At 42.4% G+C, this 18,159-nt stretch overlaps 4 protein-coding genes and 1 long non-coding RNA gene across 11 annotated transcripts; 3 read left to right on the top strand and 2 right to left on the bottom strand.

Annotated features, from left to right (window-relative positions):
- Positions 1-1,277: 1,277 nt before the first annotated feature.
- On the top strand, positions 1,278-3,970 carry LOC116205068. 2 transcript variants are annotated; one of them, XM_031537522.1, is made up of 4 exons: positions 1,278-1,705; positions 1,930-2,501; positions 2,906-3,421; positions 3,529-3,970. In XM_031537522.1, exons 1-4 carry the CDS (start codon positions 1,411-1,413, stop codon positions 3,694-3,696), a joined length of 1,551 nt encoding a protein of 516 aa, XP_031393382.1. In that variant the 5' UTR covers positions 1,278-1,410; the 3' UTR covers positions 3,697-3,970. The 2 variants fall into 2 exon arrangements, with proteins under 2 accessions (XP_031393382.1, XP_031393383.1); XM_031537523.1 differs by having other exon boundaries at positions 1,280-1,642.
- A 1,126-nt stretch (positions 3,971-5,096) lies between these two features.
- LOC116205075 lies at positions 5,097-6,423 on the top strand. The gene is made up of 2 exons (XR_004156454.1): positions 5,097-5,849; positions 5,954-6,423. It is a non-coding gene; the product is annotated as an uncharacterized LOC116205075 (long non-coding RNA).
- A 160-nt stretch (positions 6,424-6,583) lies between these two features.
- LOC116205074 (protein RADIALIS-like 3) lies at positions 6,584-8,025 on the bottom strand. The gene is made up of 2 exons (XM_031537533.1): positions 7,387-8,025; positions 6,584-6,875 (listed from the first exon to the last, which is right to left on the bottom strand). Exons 1-2 carry the CDS (start codon positions 7,692-7,694, stop codon positions 6,848-6,850), a joined length of 336 nt encoding a protein of 111 aa, XP_031393393.1. The 5' UTR covers positions 7,695-8,025; the 3' UTR covers positions 6,584-6,847.
- A 2,248-nt stretch (positions 8,026-10,273) lies between these two features.
- Positions 10,274-14,760, top strand: LOC116205066. 2 transcript variants are annotated; one of them, XM_031537519.1, is made up of 8 exons: positions 10,277-10,630; positions 10,806-10,931; positions 11,232-12,591; positions 12,667-13,347; positions 13,446-13,529; positions 13,716-13,791; positions 13,920-14,236; positions 14,340-14,760. In XM_031537519.1, the coding sequence occupies exons 3-8, from the start codon at positions 11,266-11,268 to the stop codon at positions 14,550-14,552; spliced, it is 2,697 nt and encodes an 898-aa protein (XP_031393379.1). In that variant the 5' UTR covers positions 10,277-10,630; positions 10,806-10,931; positions 11,232-11,265; the 3' UTR covers positions 14,553-14,760. The 2 variants fall into 2 exon arrangements, with proteins under 2 accessions (XP_031393380.1, XP_031393379.1); XM_031537520.1 differs by lacking the exon at positions 14,340-14,760 and having other exon boundaries at positions 10,274-10,630; positions 13,716-13,827; positions 13,920-14,061.
- Positions 14,761-14,802: 42 nt separating this feature from the next.
- On the bottom strand, positions 14,803-17,225 carry LOC116205070 (pto-interacting protein 1-like). Of its 5 annotated transcripts, XM_031537527.1 has the most exons (9): positions 17,058-17,224; positions 16,837-16,863; positions 16,555-16,762; positions 16,264-16,478; positions 16,039-16,165; positions 15,664-15,922; positions 15,450-15,582; positions 15,256-15,339; positions 14,803-15,150 (listed from the first exon to the last, which is right to left on the bottom strand). In XM_031537527.1, exons 3-9 carry the CDS (start codon positions 16,754-16,756, stop codon positions 14,995-14,997), a joined length of 1,176 nt encoding a protein of 391 aa, XP_031393387.1. In that variant the 5' UTR covers positions 16,757-16,762; positions 16,837-16,863; positions 17,058-17,224; the 3' UTR covers positions 14,803-14,994. The 5 variants fall into 5 exon arrangements, with proteins under 5 accessions (XP_031393387.1, XP_031393385.1, XP_031393389.1 ...); XM_031537525.1 differs by having other exon boundaries at positions 16,555-16,863; positions 17,058-17,225; XM_031537529.1 differs by lacking the exon at positions 16,837-16,863 and having other exon boundaries at positions 17,058-17,225.
- Positions 17,226-18,159: the final 934 nt, after the last annotated feature.

Here is an 18,159-nt window from a genome sequence, read left to right as displayed (position 1 = left end):
TACTCTTTTATTTGTTTAAATTAGCATATATATTTAAAGAATTAAAGAAATATCTGTATCGATAAGGGCCTAAATTTGATTCTCCCAATAGATTCATGGTAAAACGGCAAAATATACATCCATTATTAGAAAGAATTTTAGACATGCAATAGATGAGATTAAGGTGGTTATTTTTCTACGTACGAGTCACCTCGATGTTTCTTCCTTTAGAAATGTGTCCACTAGACTACAAACTGACAAAGCCATGATTTTCAACACATGTTTTTCAGAAATGTGAGTGCAAGTTTCAAAGCGAAAGATCAATTGATAATTTCTCATTCTTAGCTAGCAAATGAAAGTCCCAAAAGGAGAAAAAAAAATTGCAGGGAAAAAAATAAAAAAGGAGAAAATCTGTCCTCTTTTTACCGCCTCTGCTGCTCCACTGAGAAAGAGCCAGGAGGCAACGCGCCACAGAAATGGCGCCAAAAACAAAATCTGCTATTACCCACTAAGGTTTAAAAAAATCCAAAAAGAGAAGAGAAAAGGCTAAAAAAAAATAATAATAATAACCCGATTGTCAAATTGAATTTCATATGAAGCAGTTACATAAAATGCATGAGTTCCGAAGCCACTGGCGCTGGAAGCAACTCTGATCAGCGCTAGGCCGATGTTTGAACATGATCGAACTAGGAAATTCGTAATCTCACTAAAAAGAAACGGGAAAGAAAATTATGGAGCAAATTCTTTTGTTTTTTAATCATTTTGGCAATAATTATCGAGTAATAAATATACAATCACACCGTATTCAACAAATTTAGTCTTTTAGAGTGAACAAATGGTCATCTAAAAAATTCATATGGTATCGGAGCTCAAATTTAAAACGTTGGATATCTATTTTTTTATTTAATTAGTTTGACGCCATTAATTAATTTCACATGATGAACTTTAAAAACTAATTCAGCCCGTGCATGATAGTAAAAAATAAATAAATTATATGTTATCTAATTAATTTGCCAATTTATGGGTTACATATATTACAATGAATCTGAAAATAAACATTAAAAGTTCGGAATCATAACTAAATTATATATTTAAAGAATTCTAAAAATATATATTATCAGGATAGTGTCTCTTTACAATTTTATGTCAGATAGGGTCTCTCTTGTTTTTTTTTTTTCTTTTGGGGGGTGACCTTTTCTCCCGGTGAAAAAAAACAGAGCAGCAGAGGAGTGAGGAGGAGGACGAAAGTTCCACGTCCCACCTGCAAGCCATTGTCCATTTCCCTTCTCTTTTGGCAGATTCTTTTCACTCATTGAGTCATGTTCGGCTCCTTTCCTCTTCTTCTTCTTCCTCTTCCTCGTCTTCCTATATAAAAGCCCTACCTTTTCCCTCCTCTGCTCCTCAAGCATCCTCCGGGTTCACTCTATTCCCATGGAGAGGCATCAGCTGCATGTCCTGATCTTCTCCGCGAGTGTTCTGGCAGCTCTGCTTGCCTATGGCGCCAGAGGGTCCCAGTACACCTCGGCGGTCGGCGACCCGGGAATGAGGAGGGATGGGCTGAGGGTGGCCTTCGAAGCTTGGAACTTCTGCAATGAGGTCGGCAAAGAGGAAGCTCCGGGCATGGGAAGCCCCAGAGCTGCTGACTGCTTCGATGTCTCCTCAAGTAAGCTCAGACATAGAAGACCCAGAAACAGTAAACTGATTGCTTCCCCCGTTTCATCGTCTGGTGTGTTCTTGAAGGTGTCTCATTCTGGTTTTCATGTCAATTGATGGAAAAAGGAAAGATTTTTTTTAATCAGAAAGTTCGATTGTTTTAATAATAGATAAGCTAGCTGTCGGTCCTAGAAACATTCTGGGTAGTCAAGAATCCCTTGATTTGCTCGTCACAGTTGTTAATTATTGCTTGTTCCGCCGTTTGATTCGTTCGTCCGTTTGTTTGATATGGGGCAGATTCTACACTGAGCCACAAGGTGACAGAGGAAGTGAACAGGCTTGGAGTGGGCAAACCATTCCCGGGTCTGAGCCGAGAAGCCCTGAAGGACCCAGACAAGTATGCGGTGGAGAAGGAGCTCTACTTGGGCTCCCTTTGCGAAGTCCAGGACACGCCGAGGCCGTGGCATTTCTGGATGGTCATGCTCAAGAACGGGAACTACGACACGACCTCGGGTCTCTGCCCCATGAATGGCAAGAAGGTCCCGCCTTTTGAGCCCGGGAGGTTCCCGTGTTTTGGGGAAGGCTGTATGAATCAGCCGACATTGTATCACCAGCCGACCGAGTTGGCCAACGGGAGGAAATTGAGGGGGTGGTTCAATGGGACTTATGATCTAGGGGCTTCTGAGAGTGGGAGCATGTCGTACTATGAAGTTGTCTGGGAGAAGAAGTTGGGCGGTGGGGGTTGGGTCTTCAGCCACAAGCTCAGGACTTCCAAGAAGTATCCATGGCTCATGCTGTACCTTCGGGCTGATGCCACCAAAGGCTTCTCCGGTGGGTACCATTATGACACCAGAGGGATGCTCAAGATCGTAAGTTGTGACGAAGAAACACGAAACCCTTTTGTGCATTTTATCGAATTGGTCATATGCTCTTGTCTTAATGCTGTGTGCATTCAATTTGCCTGTGGTTCTTCATCCTGGTGGCTGAAGTTGCTCTGTCATTCATTTATTCTTTTTTTGGTTGAAACCAGCTTTGCCCTTTATTGATAGAACGTCCAAATACCATTAATTTATTCTTTAAGATCATCTATCAATTTTTTTTGCTGGATTAGGATAGCAGATACCTTAACTACATCGATTGATTACTTGCTTGGATTAGCTTTTCGAATAGACCGTGTTTTACTGGTAATGAGTTGAGTGATGTGAACTATGAAGGTCCCAACTTGCAAGCCCTCAGTATTTCTGATCTTTTCGGTTGGTTTTTTGCTTTTCAGCTTCCCGAGTCACCGAACTTCAAAGTCCGAGTGACCTTAGATGTGAAAAAAGGGGGAGGCCCCAAGAGCCAGTTCTACCTGATCGACATAGGGAGCTGCTGGAAGAACGATGGCTCACCCTGTGATGGGGACGTCGTCACTGATGTGACCCGATACAGCGAGATGATCATCAACCCTGAGACCCCGGCCTGGTGCAGTCCCAAAGGGTTGCAGAACTGCCCACCTTACCATATTACGCCCGACGATAGGAAGATATACAGAAACGACACCAAGAACTTCCCGTACGGAGCATACCATTATTACTGTGTTCCTGGGAATGCCAAGCACTTGGAGGAGCCCTATAGCATATGTGACCCGTATAGCAACCCACAGGCACAGGAGCTGGTCCAGTTACTGCCCCACCCCATATGGGCCGAGTATGGCTACCCAACCAAGCAAGGGGATGGGTGGGTTGGAGACTCTAGGACATGGGAGCTCGATGTCGGAGGGTTGTCCAGTCGACTCTACTTCTATCAGGTCAGTCTTACTCACAGATTAGTTGCAGTAATTGACGGTATGAAAGGTAATTTTATTATTATGTTATGCAACGATTTGATTGTCACCAATTCCTAATTATAATACAGGATCCGGGTACTAAACCTGCTAGAAGGATTTGGACATCAATCGATATGGGCACAGAAATTTTCGTGAGCAACCAGGATGAAGTGGCAGAGTGGACTCTCAGTGACTTCGACGTACTTCTAACATCCGAAGACTCGGATTTGAGTTACGAGCCTCGTATGTTCCTTTGAGGGGCCGTACTATTCATTTTTCCATCCCGAGTGGAGCAACACCAACTAAAGAAAGGATTTGGCGCTTTGCTAATTTTAATCAAAATAATTGTATTTGTTGACGTTAGGAGAGCCCTAAAACTCCCGCAAGGGCAAGGGCCTCATTGATTCCCAATTCGTTACGAAAATGCTCTGAATGCAATAGTTTCTATCTTCTTCTTCGATTCAAAATATTTGATCGCCTCCTTGTAAACCTTAAACGATGCAATACAATTTACATACCTTTCGACTTGGAGTCTCGTTATCGAACTGATATGGCAAGGCAAGCGTCGATTGTGGATCGGGTTTTGACAAATATTGATGAAGGTGGTTGTCAAAGATTTGGTAATTGGGTAGCTGGAAGAGGGTTGAAATGTGAAAGTGGGTCCAGAGCCCACCATGTGAACTGAGCACCAAACTGCTTATCTTTCTTCTTCATCATGTCAAAACAAGGACGCGTCACGAGATCTAACTCAACATTGATGGATGATTCATTATTACTTAAACTCAGATTTTGTACCATCCCAAAAGCTGCAGCAAGAAAGCATTTGGATTCACATGGCGCATGTTTGTGGGCCCTTTTTCGGGTAGCAAGGGAGGAGTGCCTTCCAAGGACTGTACACCTTTTTTTTAATCGAAATAAAAGCATATTCGGGAGTCACAACTTACAAGTCGTTGCATTATGGTAAAATCCAACCATTATCGACTCTTATTATAGTACACAACAGGACACCGACATTGCGAGTGCATAGGTCATCCGAACACTGATGGTGGGTGGCTGACTGATACGAACTAACATCAGGAAGTACATAGTACTAGTAGTAGCTAGTAGGAGTGGCCCGCACTCCAACTCGGGTCAGCCCGATCGATGAAACAGTACAGTGAACTGCGAGAGCGGCCCAACCGATCAAGACCTGCCCATGTACATTCAAGCCTAAGCCCAAGCCCAGCCTCAATGTTGATACCTTTGAAACATGGAAATGCATAGCATATATGATGTTTTGATTGGGTGAGGCCGGTTTCCATCGAGGCCCGGTTTAGATGTTCAACCAAACATGTAACCTAATGAAGGTTGAGGAAATCCAGAAAACATAGTAAATTCTTAAAAGCTAAGACGTGATGAGTAGTATCATTCTTTTTAGGAAGGCAAGGCATGGCAGTAGTACCGTTAGTACTGCATCTCTTCCTAAACCAGACCAGACAGTACCTCTGAGGATCCTAAGGTCGTGAAAATAACAAATTGCAGTACAAGCGGTCAACTCTCGATCCATACGACAAAATCCTGACAGTACAGACTTCTGTACTACATGCTGTTGTCTTGCCTAATTGGTAACAATTCCATATAGTTATAACATTTATAAATACGCCCCAAGATTTCCCATACAATAGGGGCCAATAATGTTCTTGATCTGTTCATGTTGTGATAGGTTCGGGTAATTAGCGGTCGTGACTCTCAAGGACTGATGCTCGAGATGGATGCAGTTACGCCTTGATGATTCTCCGGGAGTTATAGAGGGGAGGGAGGGAGGGGGAAGAGACTGGAACGGAGACTGGGAACAGGCAGGGCATGGATGGATCCACAACAGAGACAAACAGCGGGATAGAGATCGAGTCACGGATCGAGAGATCAATCCGAATTAGAGGACGAGTATGAGGAAGAAGAAGCTGTTGTGGTGTCCTCCCATGCACTGCCTCTTCCCTGGTCTTGTGCTCTTCTTCATTCTCCTTCCTTCCCCATTCCAAACATTTCCCTGCTCTGTTCCTTTCTCCATGTTTCATATTTTGCTGGGGGTTGTTTTTGTTTTTTTTTAAGGATTTATGAGTTGAGCAGACACAGGGATGCTGAAGTGTAATCCAAAAAGGGAAGGCAAGGAGAAGGTATTCGTACAATTTATTCCAATATAATTTTTAATCTGATATATGCTGCCGATATAATGCCTCGTGCCGAACCATCATCGGCTATATCAGGGCTAGCATATGTACTGTCTCCTTTTCAGGGTAAGTCTGATGTTTCTTTCTCGTCACAATCTTACAGTTGAATGAAAATGGCTTCGCCCCCAATGAGAAAATTGCATTTATCAGCTGTACTGCATAAAGTTTTGGACTCTTAAGTCCTTTTGGTTGTTATGTTATAGGTGAGGATTCCATCAAATTGATGGATGCAGATAACCCTGAAAAAAGGATATCATCTTCTGTTTTTATGTGGCCGAAATTTGATGAAAAGACGCAATCCGTGCAGGATGCATCGATCCTGAAAGATGACGATATTATGAGCTGTAATACCATTGTCCCATCGACCTCAATGCAGTCAGTGGACTGAACTATTTTGTGATCAAGCAATGTTGGATGCGAAGGAATGGTAGCAGGAGGGGATGGGAGTGTCCTGGAAAAATGTACCTTCAGAAGATTCAATCGCAAGTGTTTTTTCACTCCCTTGTATGCCAAACGAAACATAAGGGCGTCATATGCAATTAGAGAATTTGAGTGAGTTATCGGAAGAACATCTCATTTTAATGTTAAACCTCCCCATGAAATTTCCGATAAAAGCCTTTTCTATGCTTTCCTGTAATAGCAAGTGAATGGCTTTGTCCCTTTGAAGCACCGTGAAGAGATCATCGTTTCATAGCTGCTTTTTGCAAGAATGAAAAGAGTCCATATTGTTCTTCTGCAAGTTCAACTTAATGCTGACAAGAGATTATTATTAGCTAATGCTCTGGCTCCTGTGTGTCAGGAATTCCGACTGCAAGGGCGCAGATACATTTCCACGTAGCCAAAATTTCCGGTATCAACCATATATATCATACCTTAACTCGAGAAATAAGAAGATTTTGCAGGCATGTACAAATTTTGCAACGTTTCCACGAGCATGTAAAGACAATGAACAAATAGACAGCCATTCATATTACTGTATAACTCGATCAGTCGGAGAAAACAATGTTTGAAGCACATTACTACAGAAGAGAACCTTTTCCACTAGCATTTTCACAGCTCTAGAAACTAATAGAAGAGCGTGCCTATTCGTAAACTATAACTAACGGAAGCAATCGTCCTGAATCCTGCTCCGCTTCGACTACTTCTGCAGTCCAACAAGAAGAGGCTGCAACTTTGAGGAATGTCCATTAGGATGCACTAATCAAGTAATGTCGAGTTGAACGAGCAAACTGCAATCAGAGACATTGCAAAAGGAAATGAATGAAATTCTGCAATTGAGGAAAGCCTAATACTAATTCCATTCATCAGATGTAAGACTGAACCGAAATTGCTGATCCAAATGACAATGGAATCATTAGGGCGATCTGTAAAATCAGAGATGGAATTTTTAACAGATCGGCAGAAGGAACTTCTTATCTTTCTGCCTCCGAAAAGCTTGGCTTGACTCGTCACTGGGAAATTAAACAGATACCTAATGATTCTCTATGAAGTACAAATGCTTTTTCATATCAAGTTTTTCATTCCAAGAGCTAAAAACGGTTTTTGTCCCCATTGATTTTACAGAAAAAGTTCACGACTTTCAGTTTTTCTGAGAAGATCCACGATAATCCGGAACGATATTTTGCTATTGTTCATAGAAGATAACACGAGCCATCACATCACAACGAAACTCCAGCCACGGTAAAATGATGCAGAAGGGGCTGATATTGCACAGAGGGAGGAAGGCAGAAAGTGACACACCTGTGATCTTCATCAGTCCAGTAAATTGATTGTGAGCAGTCAACTTGAAGAAGTGATTTCTGATTATGATCATCTTCCAACTCCAGCTCATTGTCCATGAAGCCACCCTCTATGAACTGCAAATCCTCCACGAGGACCGTGTAGTGTCTGTGAACTTCCTCGGCACTCTTCTCCCCTCCGATGATGGCAGCAACTGCCTCCCAGCGGTTAGGATCCCCCTCATCCACAATCGCCAGAGCCAGCTCGAACAGCTTGTTCTCCTCCCAGGTCCACCCACACACCAGACCTCTAACACCACCCATAAACATAAGCCCCTCAGATTCCCTCGTCTTTCAAGAGGACGACCGCGGCCACGATCACAAACGCGAGGAGGAACAAAGACAAGGGCGATCGAAGAACTAGATCGACCGACCTGACAAATAATCGTTGGGTCACACTACATCCTAGTATACATCAAAGAGGAACAAAACGGACCAACCGGCTCCACTCTGTCCCTCTCTTCTTCGGGTTGTTCAGGATTAGTGAACTAATAATGACGGAGCTTCATCGTGAGAAAAAGGAAGGAAGCTTAAAGGTTAATCCTTCTGGTCTGGGGGAGCAGCTAAAACAGGAAACCCAATGATCAGAAACAGACAAGACCAAACACTTGTCTAAGCATTTCCTGCGAGACCCAGAATCTAAATAGTTTCTAATTCTAGCATTGGATTCCAAATGGTGTTAGATCCGAAGAAGAAACCATCATCATCGTCGTCATCGTCAGCCACCCCCCCGGCCCTACCACAAGTAATTATTGTTATCCTTAATCCACAGTCAAGAATTAATAAACCCAATAATGGAAATTGACCGACACATCTTTCATCCGCAGCCAATCAGTCACCTTCCCCCGTCTCCTCACTTTCCTACCTTGCAAGAAAAGAAAACGACTTCTGTGGGCAAGATTTGGGCATTTCACCCGTAAGCAATTGATCCTCGGCTGGGTCGATGTCAAGGACTTTTGGACTCCCGATTAGTTTTACAATTATATTTTTAAAATTTTAATTTTAATTTTAATTCTACTCACTACACAATAAAAGTCAACAACACAATTATTACATTTTCGTTTTTCTTTAATTTTTTTAATCATTCAATTTAATTTTTTTATACTAAATTCTATCAACTATTTATTATTTTTTTTCACAATTCAACAATATAATCGTTACTTTTTCTCGACTATTCATTATTTTTTCACACTTTTTCTCATAATTCAACAATACAATCATTACAACTCAATTAAAAATCAAAACTCAATTCTACTTAACTCTAAAATCAAATACACCGTTAGGTTTTGGAGGAAAATTTGAATCGAGAGGACTCCACTAAAGATTAATAGGCGAGGTGTTTTTTTTTTAGGGCACTAAAAATGTCAAATTTTTGTGGTTGGATCACTTTTCTAGTCTGTCCGAAAGTGAAGCTAAACTAATCCGCTCCTACTTTTTCTTCATGAGAGGGAGGAAGAAAGAAGAAAGAAGGAGAGTGTATGAATTGAATCTTTCTTTCTTTATTCCTTTGTAGCTTTTTAGGAGGGATAGGATCAGCTGTCCCCTTCAATCCGGACAGCCTTGGACCCTACTCGGATCTCCACCATATCTTTTGGCTTCCTCTTTGGCCTTCTTCTTCTTCTTCTTCTTCACATATTATTCTACCCAACCCCACCACGAAAAAAGAAAAAAAGAAAAAAAAAGGGATGTGTGAATTTTATTTTATTTTTGGTTTTTTAATAAGAGGGTCTCATGTTTCGTATCAGTTTGATTACTTTACTATGTTTCCTATCTGTGAGGATAAACTAAGATATTCCCCCCACTTGCACGATTGAAAAGCCCTTTTATTGTTATTTTGTTCTCGAGAAAAATCATAGAGAACAATGCAGAAGGTCGACGTCGAAGGACTGCAGATATTCTTTTACATGTTATCTCAAACTTGACATGCAACTTCTTTTGTGTATGCTCTTCTGATCTAGAGCGTGTTGGGCCCATGAGAGATTAGAATGTAACGTGAGAGTTTTCTATGTATCAATCGATTAGCTTTGAAAAATGGTGATCCGATGATGGAGGATAGGATTTATAGAAGGGACAAGTGAGTGTGATTTTCCATGATCATGGTTGATTTGTCCCCTAGGAGAGCAATCGCGATCTTTTGTTATCCATTCCCCGTAATTGGTGGGACAACCTCTTCCTTTGTTTGGGAATGGGATGATGATGATGTTCCATTCCATGAAAGGAATTGGGATTCTTCTTCCATTAAACAAGAAGACACCAAAAAGTTTTGTGTCTAATGAATCTCTTATGTAAGGCCAAGCAGAAGAAACAGAACTGTCCCACGTGAAATATTGCACGACGCTCCTCGGCTTTCGATTAAACACGGTCTCGACTCCCATGTGGACTATATATAGTGACGTAGGCTTACATTTACACATTATTCTTAATCTTGATTCTTGATTCCAAATTGGCTCGTCATATAGAAAGCAGTAAAGTGAAAATCTGAATCAGTTAGTCGAGATTTGACTTATTGGAAGCATCCCCTTCCCGAATATGGACTATTCTCGGTCAGTAGGGTGAGAAAACCTCGTGGTTGAACTTGAAGGGAAAAAAAAAAAGAATAATTAATAATAATAATAATAATAAAAGGAGCCATTTGGTTGAGTTGAGAGCTAGACCTGGGCCAGGGCCATGTTAGGCCCAGCCCAGCGGCCCAGTGATTGTGAACCTATGTGGTGGGACCCACATCCCCTCTACTCTGAGCGAAAGTGAGCTCGAAACGACATCGCACTACGCCCTCCTCGCTCTCCTCTGACGTCACTTCTCCTCCCGTCACGTCAAGACACCGTGATACGACGGCGCTTTGGCTCTCCGTCAACACGACGATCCGTTTCAGCGTGGAAGCTCCAGCACCCAATCTACCCCCCACAGCCACAGCAGGCGCCTCGTCCGATCACCTTCCTTCGTTGCCGTGCCTTCTCTCCGCAGCTCCGACCGATAATCAGCTCAGCTTGTCCTCTCGCGTTTGACCAGTCGCCCCAGCTTCCGGAGCCTCACAGCCTCCGCCACTCTGCCAGCAGCTCTCCCTAGATTGGTGAGATCACCGGAGCACGACAATCGCCGCGCCGAAGAGCTTTCCTTTGCTGCTTCGCTTCTTTACTTCGACGCAATCGCTAGCATGGAGAGATCGGATGAAAAGCGTCACTGTTCCTCCTTACGCGCTCTATCAGGTGTATGTTAAAAATCATCACCACCTGCGCAGTAATCATTTCTAACAAGTTGAAGTTTTTGATTGATTGTTTATGAGCTTCGACCTGTCCAAAGAAGACATTGTTTTGTTTGTGCCATCAGTGGTTTGTCTCTCCTTACCCATATATGAAACTGTCCTTTCCTTTGTTGTTTCAGGCCCTTCAAAGGGGTAATTCTGTCTGCTGCAGAGGAAAACCTGACTACCAAGGAGCTTGTAATGGCATGCTGCATAGTTTCTACCCCAGGAAAGGGGTTTCAGCACATCAAGGAGATGGACACGCTGTAAGTGCAATGCGCCATTGTGTGTTTCAATCATTTATATGTAGGAACGAGTGCCGGTGGAGTTTATTTCAGCTAGCTTGTATGTATAGAGTAGATTGCGGATGGATAACAAAAGAATTGGACCGGAACTTTAGTTGTTTCACGATACGGGCAAATCTTGCAAGTTGTAATGCTGACTGTTGTGCTATTGTGATGAGACTATGAAGAGATGGGAAATCCTTAAGCTTTTCTTTTCTTTCTTTTTGTTTTTTTGGGTTATTTGTTTTGCTATAAATGTTCTCTCTGTCTTGTTGTTTGTAGAAAGTAAGATTGCAGAGGCTTTGCTACTTTCCTGATGGTCGAAGAGATGCCCCCTCTGCGATCTGCTGGATGTGTTGATCCTGGATGGGAGCATGGAGTTGCTCAAGATGAAAAGAAAAAGAAAGTGAAATGTAATTATTGTGGAAAAGTAGTCAGTGGAGGAATATTTAGATTGAAGCAACACCTGGCCAGAATATCCGGGGAAGTCACTCACTGTGAAAGGGCCTCTGAAGAAGTGTGTCTTAGCATGAGGAGAAACCTGGAAGGATGCCGTTCTGGACGGAAACGAAAACAGGATGAATATGATTGTCAATACAAGGATGCAGAGGAAGCAAATGCCTCTTATAAGCACAAGGGAAAGAAAGTAACAGGTGATAAAAATCTGGTCATAAGGTTTGCCCCTCTTCGATCGTTGGGATATGTGGACCCAGGTTGGGAACATTGTGTTGCTCAGGATGATAAGAAGAAAAGGGTTAAGTGCAATTACTGTGAGAAGATCATCAGTGGAGGGATTAATCGATTTAAACAACATTTGGCTAGGATCCCTGGCGAAGTTGCATGTTGTGAAAAGGCACCAGAAGATGTTTATGTTAAAATGAAGGAGAATATGAAATGGCATCGTTCGGGGAGAAGACCTAGAAAGCCTGACACAAAAGAGATATCTGCTTTCTACATGCAGTCAGAAGATGAGGATGAACACGAAGAGCAGGATGAAGGATTTTCAGAAGGTTTCAACAAGGAGATTGATGCCTATGATGAAAAGGCTTTCGATGGGGATATCCGAAACATAAGTAGTCCAAGGTTTACTGGGGGCAGTTGGAATGGTCCTGATCCACCATTGAAAAGGTCAAGATTAGATTCTGTTTTTTTAAATTCGCTGAAAAGCCAGCCATTATCTCACCATAGGCAAGGAAAACGGAAGGTGGTTTCCAATAAAAGAGGTCGCAGGGATGTTGTATCTGCTATATCCAAATTTTTCTACCATGCTGGAATCCCTTCCACTGCTGCAAATTCTCCGTATTTCCACAGAATGTTAGAGTTGGTTGGCCAATATGGGCCAGGTCTAAAGGGTCCATCAAGCCGATTGATATCTGGCCTATTTCTTCGAAATGAGATCACATCCACTAGAAAGTATCTGGAAGAGTTGAAGGCATCATGGACAAATACTGGTTGTTCTATCTTGTTAGATAGTTGGAAGGATGTCCAAGGAAGGAGAATAGTAAACCTTCTAGTATCTTGTCCTCGTGGTATATACTTTGTTTCTTCTGTAGATGCAACTGACGTGATTGAAGATTATGGAAAGCTTTTCCTATTACTGGACAGAGTGGTAGATGAGATGGGCGAGGAAAACATTGTTCAGGTATTTGACATTTCCATTCTAACTTTTTCAAGTGCGATGGCTTAGTGGAAGCTCATATTTTGCACCCTGTTGCAGGTGGTGACTGAGGACACAGCCTGCTTTAGGGCTGCAGGAAAGATGCTTGAAGAGAAGAGGAAGAATCTGTTCTGGACTCCTTGTGCTGTGCACACCATTGATCATCTGCTTGAGGATTTTTTGAAGATAAAGTGGGTGGGGGAATGCTTTGAGAAGGCAAAAAAAATTACAAAGTTTGTATATAACGCTACATGGGTCTTAAACTATATGAAGAAAGAATTTACAGGAGGGAAGGAACTTCTCATGCCAGGTGCCACAAAACTTTTGACTAGTTTTTTCACCATCCGGAGTTTGCTGGATCAGAGAGTTGGTCTTAAGAGGATGCTTCAGTCAAATAGATGGCTCTCTTCTCGATATTCCAGGAGTGAAGGAGGCATTGAAGTGGGAAAGATAGTCTTAGATGCTGCATTTTGGAAGAAGATGCAGTATGTGAAGAAATCTTTAGAACCGCTAGTCCAAGTTCTTCAAAGGATAAATAGCGGGGACAGCCTTCCATATGCATATAACGAAATGTACAGAGCTATGCTTGCCATTAAAGCCATTCATGGTGGTGATGTGCGAAAATATGGACCTTTCTGGAGCGTGATGGACAACAAATGGCGCACTTTGTTCCACCATCCTCTTTATGTAGCTGCTTACTTTCTTAATCCGTCGTACCGTTACCGTCCTGATTTTATAACGGTACGACAAAATGAATACACAACATACAGCTAGTTTATCTCATCAAGGCTTCAGTGCACTTACCTGTCTAGTATCTTATTACTCCCTTGTGCTTTCAGCATCCTGAGGTGATTCGTGGTCTGAATGAATGTATAGTTCGGCTTGAGCAAGACAGTGCCAGAAGAATGAAAGTTTCAATGCAGGTTAAAACGTGCTTCCTGGAATCTATATTTTAGAAGCTTCAAATTTGATTGCTTTGTTGATGTTTCGAGTCGGAATTGTTCTTGAAGTATCCATTGAGTAAGCATGCTTTTGATTTTTCTACGAGTTGTTTTTTTTTTTTGCCTTTTCTTTGATCCTTGCTGATGAAATTCTGTGTACTCTGTCAGATTCCAGAATTTGTTTCCGCAAAAGCTGATTTCGGTACTGATTTGGCTATTAGTACAAGGACAGAGCTTGATCCAGGTGACATAGGAGCAGCTTTGGACTGAAAATTACTTGGTCGAGCATTCAAGTTAAAATCATATCTTGTATCTTAGATTTCTTGTAGAACTAATTTTAACTTTGTGATTTTGAATATATATTGCAAACAGCTTCGTGGTGGCAACAACATGGGATAAGATGCCTCGAGCTCCGGCAAATCGCCATTCGCATACTGAGCCAAACTTGCTCGTCTATTGGATGTGAACACTCGTGGAGTATATATGATCAATTTCATAGCAGAAGGCATAATAGTCTCTCCAAAAAGAGATGGGATGATCTGACGTGTGTTCACTACAACTTGCGTCTAAGAGAACCTCTGGTCGGTGGAGACATTGATGATCTACTCTCCTTTGAAAGTGGCATTTCAGAAAACCTTCTGCACGATTGGGTTGATGGAACCGAGAGACAATTGGAGCAGAATGATGAGGTAACATTAACATTAATCTTTAAGGATCTCCTCTCTGCCTTGTTGATTTCTGCCATTAACTACAAACTGAGTAAGCCTCTCGGAATTTTTTATCATTTTTCAGGAGATCCTTTACAACGAAGTGGACCAATTCAGTGGAGATGACGACGAGAATGAGAGTGAAGAAAAGAGACCTGTAGAAATGGTTACTTTGAGTAATGATCTCGAACCTTTGGAAGTTAATCAAGCAGGTGAGACAGTAACAACCGATGATGATGAGGATGATGATATAGATGATGAGGATCTGGGTTTTCTCGATGATGGTGACACGGAATAGTGAGCTCATGCGTATACGGGAGTACCTGTAACTACAGTACTTTAGATATAGATTTACTTTGCTTGTGCTTGGTGGATCATTGTTTGCCGTATCTTCATTGTATATGGAGGGAGCCCGAAATTCCAGGTCATCTGTAATGGCGTTTCCTTTGTCCATTGATACACAACCCTGTAAGAAAAGTAAATATAGCAATGCCAGTTGATGAGTATCACAGCTTTGAAAATGATCCATACCAAAGTCAGGACAAACCTCGCCTCGTATAACTCTCTTTTAAATTCTCATTGAAATCCTGGGTATTCATTTAGCTAACAATCGTTCTCAATCGACAATGTCGTGCTTAAAGTCAATACACCACGATTAAACTACTTTATCGAATTTAGGTCTACGATTTTCGAATTAATTTGCTGTTGGAATTTGAACTGATAAAGCCAATGCTGCTCAGTCACTTTTCTGTTGGCCTTCGATTGTCAATGGGAGTGTGGTAGGAGCTTGGCCCGATCTGTTCTTTCAAGAGTGCCTCAAGTCGTTTGCGGACGGTGGTCATGTTGGGGCGGAAATCGGGCTCATGTTGCACGCACAGGGCGGCAATGGCAGCAAACTGCAATTCAGACACACACACACACAAAAAAAAAAAAAAATTCCATCGGTAATCAATAAGCTGAGTTCAGTATTCAGTCGGATTAAAAGATGCAGATGACTTTACCTCTGCAACTACTGCTGGAGGGTAATCTCTGTCCATCCTCGGGTCAACGCATTCACCAACCATTGTACTAAGTAGAGGTGTGGCCTGATGATTCAATACAGAAAAATTGTTCGATTATTGTCGTGTCGGACAATGCTTTCTAAACATAGTCACTAATCTAAACGAATAAGCGACTCAAGGTCTCTTTCCCGCACCCAAGCAACTAAACTCCGCTGTTGAAGTGGCAATCTGTTATCGTAAGTCTTCCGACCTGTCAAAAGCTCCAGCAATACCACCCCGAAGCTGTAGACGTCGCTCTTGGTAGTTTGCTTCCCGGTTAATGCACATCTGCTCCGGAAAGGAAACATTTACTGAGACAGGAATTCCAAGGTGATTCCTTAATTAAATGGACTCAAAGATGTCGCTTACTCCGGAGCACTGTAACCGTAGCCTCCGATGAGCCGGTTTGAGTGAATGGGACCTGTACTTTGGTTGGTCAAGTCGTAGTCAGCAATCTTAGCTACGAAGTTGTCGAAGATCAATATGTTGGCAGACTTGATGGCTCGATGGACAAGTTGCACAATTTCATGTAAGTACTCGAGTCCTCGTGCAGCCTGTGCAGCTATACGCACTCGCTGATCCCAAGACAGAACCAGACCAGACATTGGGTCCGCGGTTTCTCTGTTACCTGCATCAGTAACAAACATCATGAACTGGAAGCGACGTCTTATATTTCAGATGAATTATCTCGGTCTTAGATACAAACTCGAAAAAAGAGGCCTTAATTACGTATGATCCACTTACCATGAAGAAGCTCACGGAGAGTGCCAATACTTGCGAACTCATAGGCCAGAATACGAGATTCCCCGTTAATGCAGTAGCCCAGAAGAGCCGTGACATTCGGGTGCTTCAGTGACGATGCTATTGAAATCTGTGGGGCCAATAAATCAGCAGGAAGGAAGATAACCTGTGTCTTATTAACGTCGATAAACTGACAGGGAGTTTCTGATCTTCATTTGAATTGCAAACCTGGACTCGAAATGCATCGTCAGATTGCGCACACTCATATAGCTTCTTGATTGCTGCATCCTTGCCGTTCTTAAGGATCCCTTTGTATACTTTCCCATAGGGTCCCTCTCCGATATGAGCATCCTTTCCAAAGTTGTTTGTGATCTCCTTCAGTTCATCGAGTGGAATCTGAGGAACTTGGATTGGCAGATTCGGAAGAGGCTGGTTTCTTCGATCTAAGGTGACAATGGTATTAATTTCTTTCACCACCAGGAAAGGTTCAGCAACGATTGAATCTAAACATAGACCTACCTGACAAAGTCCGAGCAATTGTTGGTCGTATTCTTGGTCTGGCCCTTGGTCCGAAATTCGTCCTTGGCTGAAAAGTCGACATCTCAAGGTGACCCGGTGGGTTATTCCTGTTTCTGTTCGTACCTCCATCATCTGCTTGTTCAGTCGCATCATCATCATCAGACTCATCTCCACAGCAATCTGAGCAGTTCCAGCAGCTCATGGCTCCCTGAATATTCATCCCCAGGAAAATTCAGTACTCTCATTTTCATGTAAACACGTCCGTACTCGACCTGATGTTACCTTTATGGCGAAATATCGTTCTTGAAGCTGCAATACATTCAAGAACTTTCCAAGATCAACATCAAACTGAGCTTCCAAATTAATCGGACGATCAAAAGTTTTTGGCAGTTTGTTAGGGAAGAGATGAAATATCTTCGGCCTTCAGCATTACGAATAATTAATCAGGAAGGAGTGATTAGATAGATATCAAATGATAGCTAACAGGGAAGGGAAAAAAGAACCTGAAGTTAAAGTCGGGTTTTCTTCAAGTTAGAAAGAGAGAGAACCGAAATTCGCCAATGCGTATATGCTGCTGCTGCTGCTTCTTCGTTTGTTGAGTCATTCCTATACAAAAGAGAGCAACTTGCTATTGGCGCCACAGACTCCCTTTGCAGGGTGGGCACGGTTGGGTTTGGTTCAGTTCAGAAACTGTTCCAAATCAAACTGAACCGTACTCACAGTTCGCTTTTGGTTTAGGTCCAATTCCGAACTACCGACCGTTAGATCCGGTTCTAATGATTTGGTAACCGGGTGTCTTGTAAGAGAATTCAAATTTTGTCTAAAACAACCGGTTTAGAGTTCATGGTTCCCTTATCCGGCTAATCGCACTTATAAAATATAAATGCTATTTAAGAGGAATTGATCCTGTTTATGTAAAGAAGGATGCTTTCCCTCCAATTTTTACGAGCAGCAGTTATTTCTGTTACAGATTGAATTTTGCAGACGACCCTAGAAGTTATTAAAACTTTACATACACACCCCTGAAATATTTACCCGCCTTATGTTTTACTTATTGATATCCCGAATCTACCCTCGAATCTTCTCGGTCACCACGGCTTCTCTGAAGCAGAGGGGGGTAAAGAGAAGATTTCACTTTCTCTTCGGTTTCACTTGGGCGGAGCCGTCAGTTAGCGAATCGGATATGCATATATGCCGCGACGCAGTTTTTCTTGCTGCTTCATTCTGGTAACGGAAGCTCCCGAAAATGTAAAATGGGAGGGCTCATCAGTGAAACTCCCCTGTTGAAGCAACTGCGACGAAAACGATTATTATCAAGTCTCTTGAGTCTCGTTTGCGTCACCTAAGACCTAATACGGATCCAATATAAGAGGATCTATCCGGTAATGTCCAAGTCCAGAATATACTTCTCGATGTGACTAGCTGGTTCTGTGTGGTAGTTCATGCCTCCGCTCTTTGCTTGGTCGGCAACATCACCATCGTTGTACGGTTCATCACGCTCTCAGTCAACACATATGCAGCCTACTTTGCATTGTTGGCTCCAAAATAGAATTCTGACAACTCTATCGGGATTAGTTGTCAGAATTTGATAACTCAACCGTGTGT

The sequence above is a fragment of the Punica granatum genome, chromosome 4 (genome assembly GCF_007655135.1).
Source record: "Punica granatum isolate Tunisia-2019 chromosome 4, ASM765513v2, whole genome shotgun sequence".
Lineage (NCBI taxonomy): Eukaryota > Viridiplantae > Streptophyta > Magnoliopsida > Myrtales > Lythraceae > Punica > Punica granatum.
The sequence above is the reverse complement of the archived record's forward strand: the minus strand, read 5'-3'. Positions and strand labels throughout refer to the sequence as shown.